Source organism: Glycine soja, chromosome 5 (assembly GCF_004193775.1).
Source record: "Glycine soja cultivar W05 chromosome 5, ASM419377v2, whole genome shotgun sequence".
Taxonomy (NCBI): domain Eukaryota; kingdom Viridiplantae; phylum Streptophyta; class Magnoliopsida; order Fabales; family Fabaceae; genus Glycine; species Glycine soja.
In genome coordinates, this window is record NC_041006.1 from 43,735,867 (window position 1) to 43,752,024 (window position 16,158).

The 16,158-nt window shown below is 32.6% G+C and overlaps 2 protein-coding genes across 4 annotated transcripts; one reads left to right on the forward strand and one right to left on the reverse strand.

The window, feature by feature from the left end:
• The first annotated feature begins 3,170 nt into the window (after positions 1-3,170).
• Positions 3,171-7,714, forward strand: LOC114413708 (sialyltransferase-like protein 2). Of its 2 annotated transcripts, XM_028378235.1 has the most exons (12): positions 3,171-3,456; positions 3,544-3,617; positions 3,862-3,951; positions 4,153-4,230; positions 4,525-4,625; positions 5,202-5,394; positions 5,476-5,566; positions 5,654-5,718; positions 5,827-5,981; positions 6,075-6,156; positions 6,425-6,534; positions 7,169-7,509. In XM_028378235.1, exons 1-12 carry the CDS (start codon positions 3,363-3,365, stop codon positions 7,362-7,364), a joined length of 1,329 nt encoding a protein of 442 aa, XP_028234036.1. In that variant the 5' UTR covers positions 3,171-3,362; the 3' UTR covers positions 7,365-7,509. The 2 variants fall into 2 exon arrangements, with proteins under 2 accessions (XP_028234036.1, XP_028234035.1); XM_028378234.1 differs by having other exon boundaries at positions 3,177-3,456; positions 5,654-5,981; positions 7,169-7,714.
• A 2,959-nt stretch (positions 7,715-10,673) lies between these two features.
• LOC114413709 (pre-mRNA-splicing factor SPF27 homolog) lies at positions 10,674-13,424 on the reverse strand. 2 transcript variants are annotated; one of them, XM_028378237.1, is made up of 5 exons: positions 13,080-13,424; positions 12,646-12,908; positions 11,523-11,592; positions 11,302-11,435; positions 10,674-11,225 (listed from the first exon to the last, which is right to left on the reverse strand). In XM_028378237.1, the coding sequence occupies exons 1-5, from the start codon at positions 13,314-13,316 to the stop codon at positions 11,168-11,170; spliced, it is 762 nt and encodes a 253-aa protein (XP_028234038.1). In that variant the 5' UTR covers positions 13,317-13,424; the 3' UTR covers positions 10,674-11,167. The 2 variants fall into 2 exon arrangements, with proteins under 2 accessions (XP_028234038.1, XP_028234039.1); XM_028378238.1 differs by having other exon boundaries at positions 12,646-12,905; positions 13,080-13,385.
• Positions 13,425-16,158: the final 2,734 nt, after the last annotated feature.

Consider the following 16,158-nt stretch of genomic DNA (forward strand, 5'->3'; position numbering starts at 1 on the left):
TTTTGAATAATTCCCACATCTCAGACACATGGAGTCCACCCTAACCCCTTTAATGAACAAGTGTTTCTTCACCAGAAGGGCATTGTTGTTGGCTCTCCATGCAAGATGATTGCATTTAGGTAAAGTGTTGACCTTCCAAATTTGTTTCCATATATTTCTCGGAACATTGTTGGAAGAAGAGTAACTATTGTCCATACATTCCATCTTCACCTTATATCCAAACTTCATTGAGATATACCCATAATGGTTAAGGTGCCAAATAAGCTTGACACTTTGCAGAAACATTCAGAAAAAAGGAGCTGGACAACAACTTTTTGCATCAGATGAAGTATATGGAGACAAATAGGGTTAATCAGATGCTAAATTCTGTTTGTACAAGGGTTTACTACCCATATGCGGTGGTGGAAGGTACGTTGATGCCAAGCATTGTTAGATCCTAGAGGGACAGTCGAGTGGATCAAAAGGTGAATCTTTTGAGGATATGGAGGGACAAGTTGATGACTCTCATTTAAGGGAGGGTTAAGTGGACCTTTTTTGTTCTTATGGGTGTCATCACTTCGGTGAGGCTCGAGCCTATAAGGCTACTTATATTTTTTTTTTTTTGTTTTTATGAATATTTTAAGCTAGAATAATAAGGGAACTGGGAAGAGGTGTTATAAATGCGAAATTTGAGTTAATTTGATAGTCAATTTTGGTTAAGAATTATTGCAATTTCTTTACTTTATTGTTGTTTTTAATGAAATAATAAAAAAATTAATATCTTTGCCATTTTTTATTAGCAGAAGTTAAAAGTAGAATATTTTAAGTGTTTTAGAGGAAAATTGATGCAAAAAATGAAAGAAAAAATCCTGAAGAAAATTAGAAGAATTGGATAGTTCGCTTAGCGCGTGCTCACGCTAGGCGCGCAACTCAGGCTTAGCGCATGGAAAATCCCACAATGAAGCCCAAAGACATGCTTAGCACGAAAGCTCGCGCTAACCGCGAAATCAGCGTGAAAATTAAGCTACCGGAAGCCTATATAAGGAGGAGGAAGCAGAAGGGAAAGACACACGGAATCTTAGAGCTCTCAAGTGAAAAAATATGAAGTTTGATCCTCTCCCTTGGGGGAAACCCTCCTTCTTAGTCATTCCCCATTTTCTTGCTATTATTCATCCAACCCCTTTTTCTAATAGTCTCTGAAGTGTAAAGTCTCTCGTAACTATGATAGGTTAAACCCCTTCTATTACTGTTTTTCTTAATTATTAAATGCAATTTCAATTTCTATTGTCTCTTTTCTACTCTTCATCTTTATTGTGTGGTTTGGTCATCCATGCATTTGTTTTTAGGAGTTATACATTAGGAAATGGTAATGTCTAAAGAACTGGGAAAAGGTATCTCAACCATTCATTACTAGGGATAGAGTGACTTATTGTACCTTTGCATATATCTTCGTGCTTAATACAATTTATTATTAAATCTTTGCGATGGATTTGGGAAAAAATAAATAAATAAATTAGACTCTTCATCATGAGAGATCAAGGTTGAGTGTCTTAGTAGATGTGGGTGGAAATTGGAAACAGTTAATAGGGAAAAACATTGATATCGCATCAAGGGTAGTTAGGCATGTTAGGCCCCAACATAATTGCATTCTGAAGTCATCTTTTGCACTTATCTTATTTGTTTTTATTACTATTGCCTTTTAAATTAAATTTCTTTCTTTCTTCTTATCTTTTGCTTACAAATTGGGTAAACAAAGTCTCTGTGGACTTGACACTCGGTCTTTCGTTTTAATCTTTATTACTTGTGATAAAATTGGTACACTTGTCAACCAGTTAATAAGGTGCTTCACCCCAGCCATAAAATAATTATGTAGTGAGTCTGAGTGCTCACTTATATTTTTTATGGAGACCCATGAAGTAGGAAGCAAAACTCAAAAAGTCATTCATTCGTAAAGTGGGCTTTGGCCAATGCGAGATAGTGGATGCCAAAGGTCAATTTTGAGACATTTGGTGTTTATACAATTCTAGTGTTTGAAAGGTGGAGGTCCTCTTTAAAATGTTTTAGACAATGCATGTGAGAGTCAGGTTTAGAAATGAAGAGCCTTGGTTCATAACTTTATGAGAGTCCTAGACCTAAAGAGAGGAAATAGTTGTGGAGTGAATTTATAGCCATTTCTCAACAACAAGTTTAGGGTTTGTGGTTTACTCTTGGGGATTTTAACACCATTCTCAAAGAGCATGAAAGAACAAGTGCTTTCACCAGAAGGAATAACACTGGCTCCAAAGAATTTTGGCAATCCATACAAATAACGAGTTTGATTGACGTGAGTTTTAGTGGATTTCCACTCACTTGGCAATGAGGCACATTGATGGAAAGACTGAATCATATATTAGTTATTGGCAACTAAAATTTCAAAATGGACTTGTTGAGCATCTCATCCTCATGGGCTTTAACTATAGGCCCATTCTGTTGATCCCCAGGCCCATTTCTCTTGTAGATACTTCAAGAAGGGCTTTTCGTGTTTAGGCTTGTGGGTTGACCTACCCAAAGTTTCATGAGTTTGTGAAGCAAAAATGGATTCCAAGTGGGTCCACGTCTTCTCTTATATCCTCTTGTGTTACTAAGTTAAGGGATTATAATAAAAGAGTCTTTGAAAATATTTTTAGTCGAAAAAAAAAGTTTGACTAGAAAACTTAAAGGTGTGGACTTAGCACCAAATCTTTTCATTTTAAGACTTCAATGTGACTTGTGACTACAATTGAAAGATGTTTTATACAAGAAAAAAATGTTATGGTATAAGAAGTCAAAATTTAAGTAAATAAAATTTGGAAATAAAAACCTCAAATATTTTCATTGTACCACCGTGTTGTGTAGGAGGAGAAATTTTATGAAAAAAATTCAAGACTATAAAATTATTAACAGAGTGTATTAAATAAAAAATGAGACTCACATTTTTTTATAATTTTTAATAAATTATAAAAAATAAAAAAAATATGTGACTAACATTTCTATTCTATTTGTAAGAGAGGAGAATAATTCAATAAAATAGATAAAAGTAATATGAAGATACACAACATTTAAGAAAGCATTTAAATAAATAATTAGCAAATATTAATAAAATGTGAAAAATAATAAAATATTAAGAGTGGTATAAATTTCAACAATTGAATTTTAAAAAAGTAAAATAAATTACAGTACTTATATGTGGACAATGGATAATCCTAAACCCCGGCACAGAATGAAAATAGTTTCGTCGAATTCTAGCTTGAATATACGCAAGTGCGTTAGGTAATCAGAAGTGTGAATTGGAGTGTATGGATTCAGAAGAATCAATCTGGAGAGGTCGATAAACATAAACTCCAATTGGTTTAGTTTTGTCGGCAATGAGGGTTCTGCAACTTGGATTGTTTCTTGCTCTGGCATCTGGATTCGCAGCCATTTCCATTTACATCACCGGCCTCTCAGATCCTTTTGTATGTATGTACGTATTTACTTATATCTTATTCAATCTGCATGACTTTTGTTCATCTGCCTTGAATCTAATTATAACGTAACCACACGCAGATCCCAGTTATCACCTCACAGATGAAGACACCCAAGCATTGCTTTCGCTGCACGACACTTTCCAGAAGTGTGTGGTGCGGTTTCACTCTGCTTCTATGCTTTTTTATTTTGTTTATTTGCCTTCTCCTTCAAACTATGCTATAACAGACAGTGTTGTTGCGTTGTTATAAATAGGGAATTAGGTAGATATCGTACTTAGTACTTTGTTGCTTTCAATGTGTTTGTTTTCTCATGATTTCAACACTTTATACATCTCTTAGATCTTGTATTCTCAGTATGGATGATTCCATTGAGTTGCTAATTTTGTGTTTTGTGCAGACTGCAAATGGACTTGGCCTAAAAGCAACCAGGGGCACAGATTATTGCCAAACCACAATAAGTTTCCCCAGTGACACCATCCCCAAATGGGTAAATATTCATTGAGCTGTTTGTTGTTCATTGTTCATTAAGGAAGAATTAAGTGTTGCATATGCGGTTTTATAAAATATTTTAATTATGATAACCTACGAGCTGGGGGAAAATGGCTTCCTCCTATACTTCATCGCATGGCTTAAAAGTAGTTAAACAATTAGCCCATTTTTTAACATCTGGAGTTTTCTGTATTAACAGAGAGATCCCAAAACCGGTGAACTTGAAGCCCTGTCTTTTGATTTTAATCTATGTGAAGCTGTGGCTACATGGGAACAGGTAAGCAACTTGGTCTGTGTTTTTGTGATTGTGATTAGTCAGAAGTCTATCATTTCTGTCTTGTTATACACATCCAGATGCTTCTGATATCCTATTTAATAGATATTGCTATTAGACCCTGCAAATACATATTTTAGTATAACATAAGGCAGTTTAACTACCCTTGCCATCCTCCAAAGTCTACATTAATGTCAAGTTGTCAACTTTCTTTTATTAGTTTTTTTTTAATTGTAAAAGGAATTTATGATCTATGCTTTACATTTTATTGTTATATGTCTTGAAATGATTTCTCAGGTGCGAAACAGTACCACTATACTCACCAAGGAATTCATTGATTCTTTACCAAATGGATGGGAGGAATATGCATGGCGTAGGATCAATAAAGGAATACAGCTGTAAGTAAATGTGCAACACAGTTTTACGGAACATCTAAGTAATTATGCAATAATGGTATACTCTAAGAATGACAGCCAAACTAAATTGCATTTTAATTCATTTATTAGAAAAGAATTATAGCGGTATGTTTTATATAGCTGGTTATAAACTTCGAGAAAGATTTTGAGAACTTAAAATGATCTGAAGTTTTTCTTTATCCAAAAATGCTATACTGAGCTTCGTGTCAAAAAATAGGCATATGATGTTTCTTGAATTAGGATACTCGGTCAGTTTGTCGGTCCTAAGGCACTTTTAATTATCTGTTAAGAAGCAAACTCGTGCTCTTGTAGAGGAGATGAAAACCATTTCTTGAGTTGTCTATTTCACTCTGCTCTAATTGCTAAATACAACACAAGCTTCTCAATGTAAAGCGTAGATATCATGTTCCATGTTTAATATATATATATATATATATATATATATATATATATATATATATATATAATTAGTTATGGTAGTAAAGTCAGTGGTTCTTGTTTAGAAGGAAATTGAAGTTAGTGTAAAGTCTCATAGAATAGGATCTTTCTGCGTTGCAGCAACCACTGTGAGAACAAGACCTTGTGCATGGAGAAACTTTCACTGGTTCTCCCTGAAACACCGCCATACTTCCCAAGTCAGTTTAGGCGCTGTGCTGTTATTGGTAACTCAGGAGATCTCTTGAAAACAAAATTTGGAAATGAGATAGATGGTTATGAAGTTGTCATTAGAGAAAATGGTGCTCCAACACAGGTTTGTTGCTCAATAGGATGTTTCTTATGTTCTTGTTTTATCCTTAAGACCTCAATCACTTAATATTACTTACGACTACAGAACTACACCGATTACGTGGGTAGGAAAAGCACATTTCGGCTTCTAAACCGAGGATCCGCCAAAGCACTGGATAAAGTTGTAGAGTTAGATGGTATTGCCACTTGTTATCTTATGAGTTCCACTTGCTGCAATGCGATTATGAATTACTGTAACCTGACTATAAATGCTGTTTCTGCAGAACAAAGAAAAGAAGTCTTGATAATAAAAACAACAGTTCATGACATCATGAATAAAATGATTCGGGTATATTTCCTTGTCAAGGGAAACCACCTTCTAAGCCCCTTACTTTGTATTTTAATGTCACACATTCTATGCAGCACTTGTAAAGCAAATAATTTTTGTCTTATGCAGGAGGTTCCTATAAAAAATCCTGTGTACCTCATGCTAGGTGCATCCTTTGGGTCAGCAGCAAAAGGAACTGGACTTAAAGCTCTTGAATTTGCTCTCTCTATGTGTGATTCAGTGGATATGTATGGTTTCACTGTAGATCCTGGTTATAAAGAATGGTATTATACTTTCTTTTGGCAATTAGTATCTCTGGTTAAATACTTCTTTCTTTGGAATATGGTAACCTGATCAAGAATCCCTATTTATTTTAGGACTAGATATTTCTCTGAATCCCGTCAAGGCCATACCCCGTTGCATGGTAGAGCTTATTACCAGATGATGGAGTGCTTGGGGGTAAGTAAATCATAGTTGTGGAGGTGATAGGTTCGAGTCATACTAATAGATTCCCTTTGGAAACAAAAGGAAATAGATTTTCCTCATTATTGGCTGATTATTGAAGGTGATAGATTTATGTTAATTATTGAAGTTTCACACTTAGACTGTATAATTGATAAGCAAAAAAATGTATATTCCTTGTTGACTTTGTACTTAGTAGTACCAATATAATCATGGTTCTTGTTTTCCAAATCACTGATTTTGTCTATCTGCTCCCATTGTCAAGCTTATCAAAATTCATTCTCCCATGCGAGCTGATCTAAATCGTGTTGTAAAATGGGTTCCAAGCCACCATATTATAAGGGCTGCTAGAATTGCATCAGAGAAATTACTGAGGTAAATTATTTTGTTTTTTGCATTCCCCCACCCCCTGTTTTTATTTATTTTTTAATCCCGACACAATTTTGTATGGATTTTACCTTGGACCTTTTGTATATATGTATAATTATAGTAGCGAATCTCTTAATATCTCTTGGTTTGTGCACTATTAAGACAAAGCTAAAGTTGTGATAAATAAATAGAATATTTAGTAGTTTATTGTTGCCTTGTTGGTCTGCTCATGAGTAGAATGGTATTATTGGTCTTTGACCTGTTCTATAGGGAGACTGGAAAATACTGAAAGGTCATGACCCTTTTGTATAACTTCTTCATTTGGCATCAGTGGTACGGCCCTGCTAGTTCACTATTCTGAGTGCCCTCTGCCCTACTAATTCACTGTTCTATGAACCTTTAAATTATCTTTCCAATTGTGAAAGTCAGAGATACAAAATAGTTTACACTTTACTATTCTACGGGCATATAATATTGATCATCATATTCATCAGCACTTAATACTATCCCGCAATGGTTTTTCTGCATAGTGGACATGACATTTTATTTATTGTTGTTCACTATTAATTGAGCTTAAAGTGAGTACAGATGAATTGCATCTGAGAATATTTGGAGACTCTCAAATTTATGATTTTTACAGGAGAGTTGGAGCAGGATCTGAAGATCCGCTGGCCGCATGTTCCATAATTAAGAAGCAAGTAAAAAGAAATCTAAATGCAGTTTCAAAGCTCAGAAAGGCTGCACTTGATCATTTACGGTATGTGAAGAGAACAACCATGTATCCTCTAGAGCATAGTCCTGGACATGGGTCGCTTTGCACTGTGCCAACTGATTAAACTGTACTTAGATTCTGTGTTCAGCTTGTGCTGTTGGGAAGCATCCAACCCCATGATTTACAAAATTATCCGTTTGTTTACCTTTTCCAAACTATGTCATTAACATGACAAAATGGCAATGAAGCTTCCTACTCACCAGCGTGGTGGCAAATCAAGGAAATTTATTTAATCTTTCTCATTCTTTTCTTCTTTCTGTTTTGAAACTTTTTAAGGACTTAAGATTTGGTTAGGGAGAGGATTACAGAACAGCCCGGACAAAATTTTTAGTTGAGTTATAACAAATTGAGCTGTAATGAATACCTTTTTTCTTTTCTTTAGACAATAAATCTCCATAATTTTTGTGAGTTAAAGCTTGGAATGTTCGTCAATGCCATCTAAGTGTGTTTGGATTAGAGTCTACAAAGTTGAGTTTGAACCAATTTGATTTTAGAATCTTGATTTTCGTTAGATTTTAGTTTGAAGTAATAACATGATTTATGTTTAGATGCTTTTATCTCAACTGTGATTTTCACAAAATAAATGTTGCTCGGATTATATTATTCAAAATTACTTTTAAATGTATAGTTACTAAAACAGGTATTGGTTTTAGAATAAAATATTAATATGAAAAATGTAACGCCAAATTATAAGGGTTTTTTTTGTCAATACACAAATGGTTTTTCCTTTCAATGCATAAGTAATAAAATGTTGCTTTTGCATATGCGATGAAGTAGTGAGATTAGTTAAGTGGATCTAAAAGTGTGTCAAAATTTGAGTATTGGGAATGAAAAAAAAAATTAAAAAAAGAGATACATTTAAAAGTGGTCTACTCTTTGATAAAAATTAATCATCTCATCCAAACATTATCTGCCTATAAATGAAAAAATAAGTGTGCTAATCATAATTCCACCATGTGTAAGGTCATTTTTTTAATGCAAATGCGATTTTAGGTAGCTTCAAGTGAAATCTAACGTGCTATTAACTCTCAACTATTCTTCACTGCGTACGTCCATTATTGTAGTAAGTAGTTGTTTGTTTAGATTTCTTAAATATCTATGGAAAAAAATAAAACCTAATGAAGTATATTTTTGTAAATAAATTATGATAATATAAGATTAATTTTATAAAATTATTATTCTCTTTTATATATTTATTAACTTTTGTTGTTCGTGTAAAATAATCTAAGAGACAATCATGGGATGGAGAAAGTATTATCTGGTTAACGTAATAGATAAAAACTAATGAAATGAGAGAGTATTTAATAAATGTAAAGATAATTCCTAAAAAATTAAAACTATTTAACGTGCAATTAATAGTAGCATGGCACTTGATAAACTATAGTCATGCATATAGAAAAATGAGAGGATGCCAATGTGAAGGATTTTGTTGGGGGAGTAATTTGTGAATATAACTGAACCTGCAGTTTATTTTGATCGTGATAAACCACCTTTCCGAATAAACTTATCTAATTTTGTTTATAAAAAAATAAAAAATAAAAATGAGAAAATTATAAGAGGGGAATCTGAAGAAGACCGTTCCCTTCCCTTCCCTTCCCGAGACATACCATGAAGAGAAATTCATCTGAACCTAAAGCTCACGCCACGTTAAGTTTCATCATGACACAGACCCGGCTGTTAGTTGGCCCTGAGAGGGATAAGATTCGTTTATCTGTTTTGTGGCACCAAGTGTTTCTTGACTCTTGAGGTGGAGTTGAACATGAACGGGGTTTATTTTTTCTTTCTATTTTAGTAGCTAGGTTATCAGATCAGAGATGAGTGCTCATTAATTAGTCTAAATTTGTATGTGGATCTTTTGGTTTTCCACTCAATCTGTTGTTGGCGCATGTTCATTTTTTTTTTTATTTTTAAAACAAGGACATACTTGTTCTTTTCTCTTGCATGCATGGCTGTATTTTGGTGATTTTCTCTGTTGGCTGATGGAAGTGATAAACTGATTATATATTGTTTGTTTGGGGTATTGTTTGAGTGTCATATATTATGGATGAAGAAGGGTTGTGGAGTGGATCTCCTTGAAGTCCAAATGAGGTTCTTGCTGGGTTGATTATATTGAGCTGCTGAGCTATGGATCCCACAGTTCTACCAATGACACGCCTTTTGTGGTAGCTCTGCAGCGTGCATATCTTGGGAGCTTTATTACCTCTTGTCAGATCTTTATTTAGATTGGAGGAAGTTCCACACCTTCATCTCTTTTTTCTTTTCAATGCGCATTAGCATCTTGTTATAGTTTAGTAATGTTAATTTTGATAAATCTGATTTTAAATTGTTGAATATACTGTAAACTATATCCCTCCGCACTAATCTGATTTTACAATTAATATGTGTCATCTTTATTGCCGAGTTTAAGGTTTATTAATTCTTAGCAGGATCTTGAACTTGCTGCTATGAAGTCATTAACGAGGACCATGAAGGGCGCACTTAATTACACACAGGGTAAATGAGCATTTTAGTATGTGTAACCAGTGATAATTTATTTTCTAAAAGAATAAATTTTTTATTTAGTTCTCGAAGAATAAAAAATATGACAATTATATCTTATTATACAACTTAATAATAAATTAATCTCTAAATTTTATAATTTAATATTAAAATGATCTTAAAAGATATAATTTAATATTAAATTAATTCTTAAATATTAAGACTGAAGGAACATTAAATCTAATGCCTCAATATTCTGTTGAAAAAAAGTTAAATTTGATCACAAAATTATGTTGATTGTACTTCAGTTTGAATTTTACAAAGAAAGTAGTTTGAATTTTACAGAGAACGGTCATTATTTACATAACTAACATTGATTCCAGTAGGAACCAAACTGTGTTGTGACCAACAGGGACGCAAATATTACCATCACCCCACCCACCCCTAATATCTGCAGCTTTTATTTGTTTAAACCTATTTGTTTTATTATAAGAAACAAAAATTTTACTTTTTATTGTCAAAAGCTTTACTTTAAAAATAAATATAGCTTTTATCTTTTTTATATTTTATCTTTAAAACAAATATATATATATATATATATATATATATATATATATATATATCTTTTTTGCATTTTATTTTTAAAACAAATACAGCTTTTAATGCTTTTGTATTTTATCTTTAATGTGTGCTAAAAGTTTCTTACTCCCCCCTTTCAAGAATTCCTTCTTCACAAATTAATCCTCGCTACAAATTTATTTTTCTGTTTGATTTTTAGTGCTTGTCTGTTAACTGTTTCCATTAAACGATGACATATGAGTTAATTTTTAATTATTTTAAAATATCTGTGGGGGTTTTCTTTTTTTAAAGTGACTGACCAACCATTTAAAATATATTCAACAATTTTCTGAGGTTAAAAACTGCAGAATTTGCATCCCTTAGGTTTTCAACATATTAGCTCATTGAATATCTATGACAGCAGCAACAAATTTGAATCCACAACAAACAAAAATTGAAAACATGTATCACAAAAGGTAAACAAATCCACAGATCTAGATTCAGGATCAAAGAATCGTTTGCACCCTTGCACCAATTAACCAGGCATTGGACGTCTAACTCCTCTTTGTTCCAAAACTTGAACGAGCCTCCCTATGATGCTATTAATTCGGCCTCAGTGCCGTTTAGGATTAAACGGTGGATGTTGTGAGTTGGGGACTTGAACATGTAGTCGAAATGGAAGCCATTGGAGGAAATGAGGATGATGGTAGGCTGGACTAGAACTGGATTAGTGAAACCCAGATCTGTACTAAACATTGAGAGGTACAATAGCATAGTTTTAGGCTGAACAAATTCATTACGGATACAAAACTAGATGAGAACATACGAATCTCATAATTCGGATTTTGCCAATTGGCCATTTTCAGTTACAGCTTCCAAGTTCCAGCCTCTGAAAAAAATAGAACTAATTAACACCAAAACTAGAGGAAATCAGCCGAGAAAACCAAACTATGCGTAGTAGTCACCTTTCTGCTGCTCCTCTTTTCAATTCATTTATGCGATTTTCAACTGAAGCACAGGCAGCACTGATGTCTATATTCTTCTGACAAAGCTCCTTCCATTGCATGGACAACGCATTAAGCTCATATGCAGTGTTTTGCTGACAATAGTTTTAAGAAAAAAAGGGTAAAAGGTTAGCAGAAATTTAACAGAGCAAAGGGAGAGAAGTGTGATAAGTAATAATCACCTGATGATATTTCCTTTCACGGTTTACTTTTTCAATCTTTTCATTTTGTTCCTGAGCTAATTTCTGCATTCTAAAAATAGATAACACAATTATAACCAATGCCATACAAAACATTAATTATGCAGGCAAACATGTGTTATTAAGCTCAGCTGCTCAGGCAACATCTTTTTGATTTATTATTTACAACGGTAAAATTAATGTGAATTATGTGTGTTGAGGGACAACAGTAGAGTCAGACTATTAGGTTTTACATGATGGGTTAAGATTGATTTTTTTTTTACTTAACTTCAACCTTAATCATCTATTAAATATTGATTAGTCAAGATTAGCTCCCCAACCCTCACTTTTATGCCCATATGTGTGCCCAAGTTAGTGTATAAATTGATCAGTAACAATCTAAAGAACTCACCAGTCCAAATTAAAGTTAATGAACAAAGATGATGATGACTCTTGCAGATCAAGTTGAACAAATATGATGCAAGCATAAATGTATGCATCATCATCATCATAAATACAAGGTTATGGATTCTGTGAAGCACAAAACAATAAAATGCTCTAAACCAGAGTTTTACTAAATCTGTAAAAAATTATTCAAGTGATGCACTTCAAAAAGCCTCAGGTAACCCAAATATTATGGGGAGAACCTAATCAAACCTGAATATTTATTAATTAGGAGGCTTCTCTTTCATGATCTAGTTTTATATTCCTGGCATTTTAAGATGGGTATAAAATGTTAGCATGCTTGTTTCAAGATTTGGAACAAAAGAAAAGGACTCCCACGGTCCCAGCTAAACTTATTCACAGGAATCTTTTTAGGATAATTCCCACAAGATCATACACCTATGGAGGAAGGTAGGTTATTGTTCATTAGATGATATTTTTGTTTTGTAACCAAATAAATAATCTTGGGAGTAAGCCATAACAAATCCACATTTATACCAAATATGGGCATGGTAGGTTTCTAGAAACACCGAACACACACACACAAAAAAAAAAAAAAAAAACAACAACAACAACTAGGAATCTTAATCACAGGAATGAAAAATCATTCCCTAAAAGAACTTCGGGGGACATGCCTCAGGTATAACTGAAAACAAAATATAAATTTATTGAATGAAGAAACCTTGATAAGTATACTTCCAATCTTTGGTTGTGTTGTTTCCAGGTATCGGGACCATATTTTAACATCAAATCCAAATTTTCCATCCTCATAATCTGATATTGCAGCAGGTGTTGAGCTCTATGAAGAGCTTGCTTCCAAGCAGTTTCGTCGTTCCTTTTATTCGCCGGCGGCATTTCCAATTCGTAGCGCGATCTATCAAGAGCAACGGGAGGTCTTCCGGCTCTCACACGTTCGTACTCTCTCGCAATCATTGGGTAGTTCTGCTGCAATTCACACACACTCAACTCATAAACGAACTAGGCCAATACATTATTCACCAATACCAACTAAAAATTAAACACGAAATAGGTTAGATTGTACAATAGACCTAAGAATTAAACATGAATTAGGTCATGAAACGAAATTGCAATTATCATTTTAGAGAAAAGTAGAACCTGGAAATTGGAGTTGGGAAGAGGAGGGAAATCTTTGAGGAAATCGGTGGGCTTCTTGGTGCTGCGACGCATCTCATCCTCCACGAGACGGTCAACCTCAAGTTTGACTCTGGGGTCTGCGTAGTCGTCATCAATGTAAGGCAATGCGTCGATTATTTCCGCGTTAGAACCGGTAGGCCTACCGTAAGACGGTGGGGCTTCCAGCATTAGAACTCCCCCGTTGCTTCCATCCGCCATGGTCGCTTGCTTGAAGAGAGAGAGATAGTGAAGGTTTTCCTCCGCGCAGAAAAGAAGATGAAAGAAGGACCGCGTTGGGCTATTTTATCAAGGCCAAAAGTTTCCTTCAAGCCCAAACCCAACACAATCCAGATATACCCACATTTTCAATAAATTAAACATGGAAATATATTATTTATTTATTATCATTTTAAATAAATAATTAAAGTAAAAAAAATATCCCGAATATGTTTATTAAAAAAATAATTTAAATATTTTATAATTTTAAATTAATGATAAATATATTCTTATTCTAATAAAAATATTTGAACAAAACATATATCATTAGAATTATTTTTTAACAAAACTTTGTTCGAACAAGACAATCCATCTATGAGTGCCAACAGTTTCTCCAAAGGCAATTAAAGTTTTTAATGCAATCATATGGGCAAAAAAAGACTTTTTTTTTTTTTTTTTTACTTTGGACTTCTATATCTATAAAGTAAGGTTGAATGAAATATTAAACTTGTTTACAAAATTATGACTAAATCTAATTCAAAGCATGTTTGGAAGAGTGATAAAGTGAAGTAGAGACAATTAATTTTTCATGTTGAAAGTAAAACAACTTAACATTGTTTTTAAATTTTTATTGTCTACTACACAATTAAACACACGCACAATAAATTGTGTGTTTTCACTTTAATTGAACATATGATTGAAAAATCTCAGATAGAACCAACTTGCAAGAGAGATAAAAATAAGAGAGTATATAACTACTTTAATATCTAAAATTTGTATTTCATTATCCCCTGAAATTAATAAAACTCAAATAAACTCTTGATTTTTCAGGATTTCACTTAAGTCACTGAAAATTAACTCATTTGGGTTTCTAAACTTTTATTATTATTATTTAAGTCCTCAAATTAGGGACCAAAAATGAGAAAAACAAATGATAATTTCAAAGATTTAAACAAACTCTACCAAAATCAAATTTGGTTTATTGTATATAAATTAAATTATTTTTACTAAAACCTTTACATACAAAAGGGTGATTTTTTAAAAAAAAATGAATTTTAGAAATTTTTCAAAAAAATTTAAAAAATGTTTTAAAAAAACAAAGGTACTACCGGGAGTTAAACCACGCTGGATTCAAAGTCCAGAGTCAAGTGCTCAATATTTTTTGTGATGTATATATATAGTTTACCACCCTCTCAAATAGATAATAGACAAAATAAGTTAAGCATTACATCATAAGGCAAATTAATAGTCACTTCTCATACTTGTTTTCATGTGACACTTACAATTCAATGTCTCTTTTTTTTGCCCTTTTTTTTTTACAAAAGAGAACTTCATCACTCCTTATGCTTTGTTTCGATACATTGCTTAGTACTAGCCAAAAATAGATGTAGAAGTTACAGTCATGTTTTTTGTGCACCTTTTAAAAATACATGGAGTAGTTACTATCACGTTCTAACAAGACATAATTTATAAGTATGATTAATTTTGGTTTCTTCATTAATTAATGCACCTGAATAATCATATAATGACCATTCTTAAAATCAATTTTATTATTAAAAATTGTAGGATAGAAATGACTTATATCAGATTAGGTTTACCTTTACTCAAATTGATTCAATCAAAATTAGTTATCTGGTGTTATTAAAACCAGACCAGATTGATTGTTAGTTCGATCAATTTAACTAGAAACCAAACTTATAACTAGTCTGATCACTTTATTAGATTGAAAATGTAGTTTACTCGATGCATAAATAATTAACTCAATTTCAACCTGATGCACTCATTTAGTTCAAAGTTGTCTCTCATATTCACACACAAACACTACTCCCCCACGCTAACATGCGCACAAGATTGTCTCAAACTGATGCACATTGTCCCATCTCCAAGTTTGAAATTTGCACCAAAATGTTTCCAACTTCCATAAATTTTGTTCAAATTTTGCATGATTTAGTATTAGAACCAGGTCCCATGGAGCCTAATATACAACAACTATATGTAATAAAATTCATAAATCTAATACACAAGTAGTTTACATAGTTAAATCAATAACACATCAATTCAATATGTTAACTGAATCAATAATCAGTTCAATTCTAATAAGATTAGGTTAAGCACAAGTACAAGCATATACATATACATTAGCAATAATGTGTGCATTAAAAAATTTGAATCGTTACTTAAAAAGATTGAGTCCAATATTACTTGAACCAATGACTTATTGATAAATATTATTTTTTTAATAAAAATTATTATTTTTAAAAACTAAAAATCAATTGTAAAAAGTTCATGATTGTTAAAAGAAATCAAATAATACAAAATAATTTTTATTGATTTATCCCATGGCCAATACGAATTTTCGATAACACCTAATTTTATGCAAAATATATTTTCTCCCGCAGTGCTATCTTTGCAGGAAAACAAATAAATAAAAGGGAAGATAACAGAGAATGAAGAGCAGTAAAAACCAAATAGAGAGAATGAAGAATTGAAGCAAGATGATAGAGAAAAAAAAGAAGAGATAGAGTACTGTAAGAAAAGGTAGCTGCAGATGATCCAAATCCAGTTTTTTGCCGGAAAACAAAAAAGTATTGTCAAAAAACAAATACAAAGAACAATTATACGACAATTTTGTTTATTTCCTTAGAATTTTCCTTCAAATATTACGATTGTCCATTTGTCCTACTCCTCCCATTTTTAAATTTATCTATCTTCTCAATTAATTCATTCACTGTGAATCCCAAAATAATTATCTGATGATTATTATTAGTGTCTATCAAGTACTAAAATAAGATTGTCACTTTTTATTAGATGTTAAAATTAAACTAATCTAAAGAAACTAGTTACA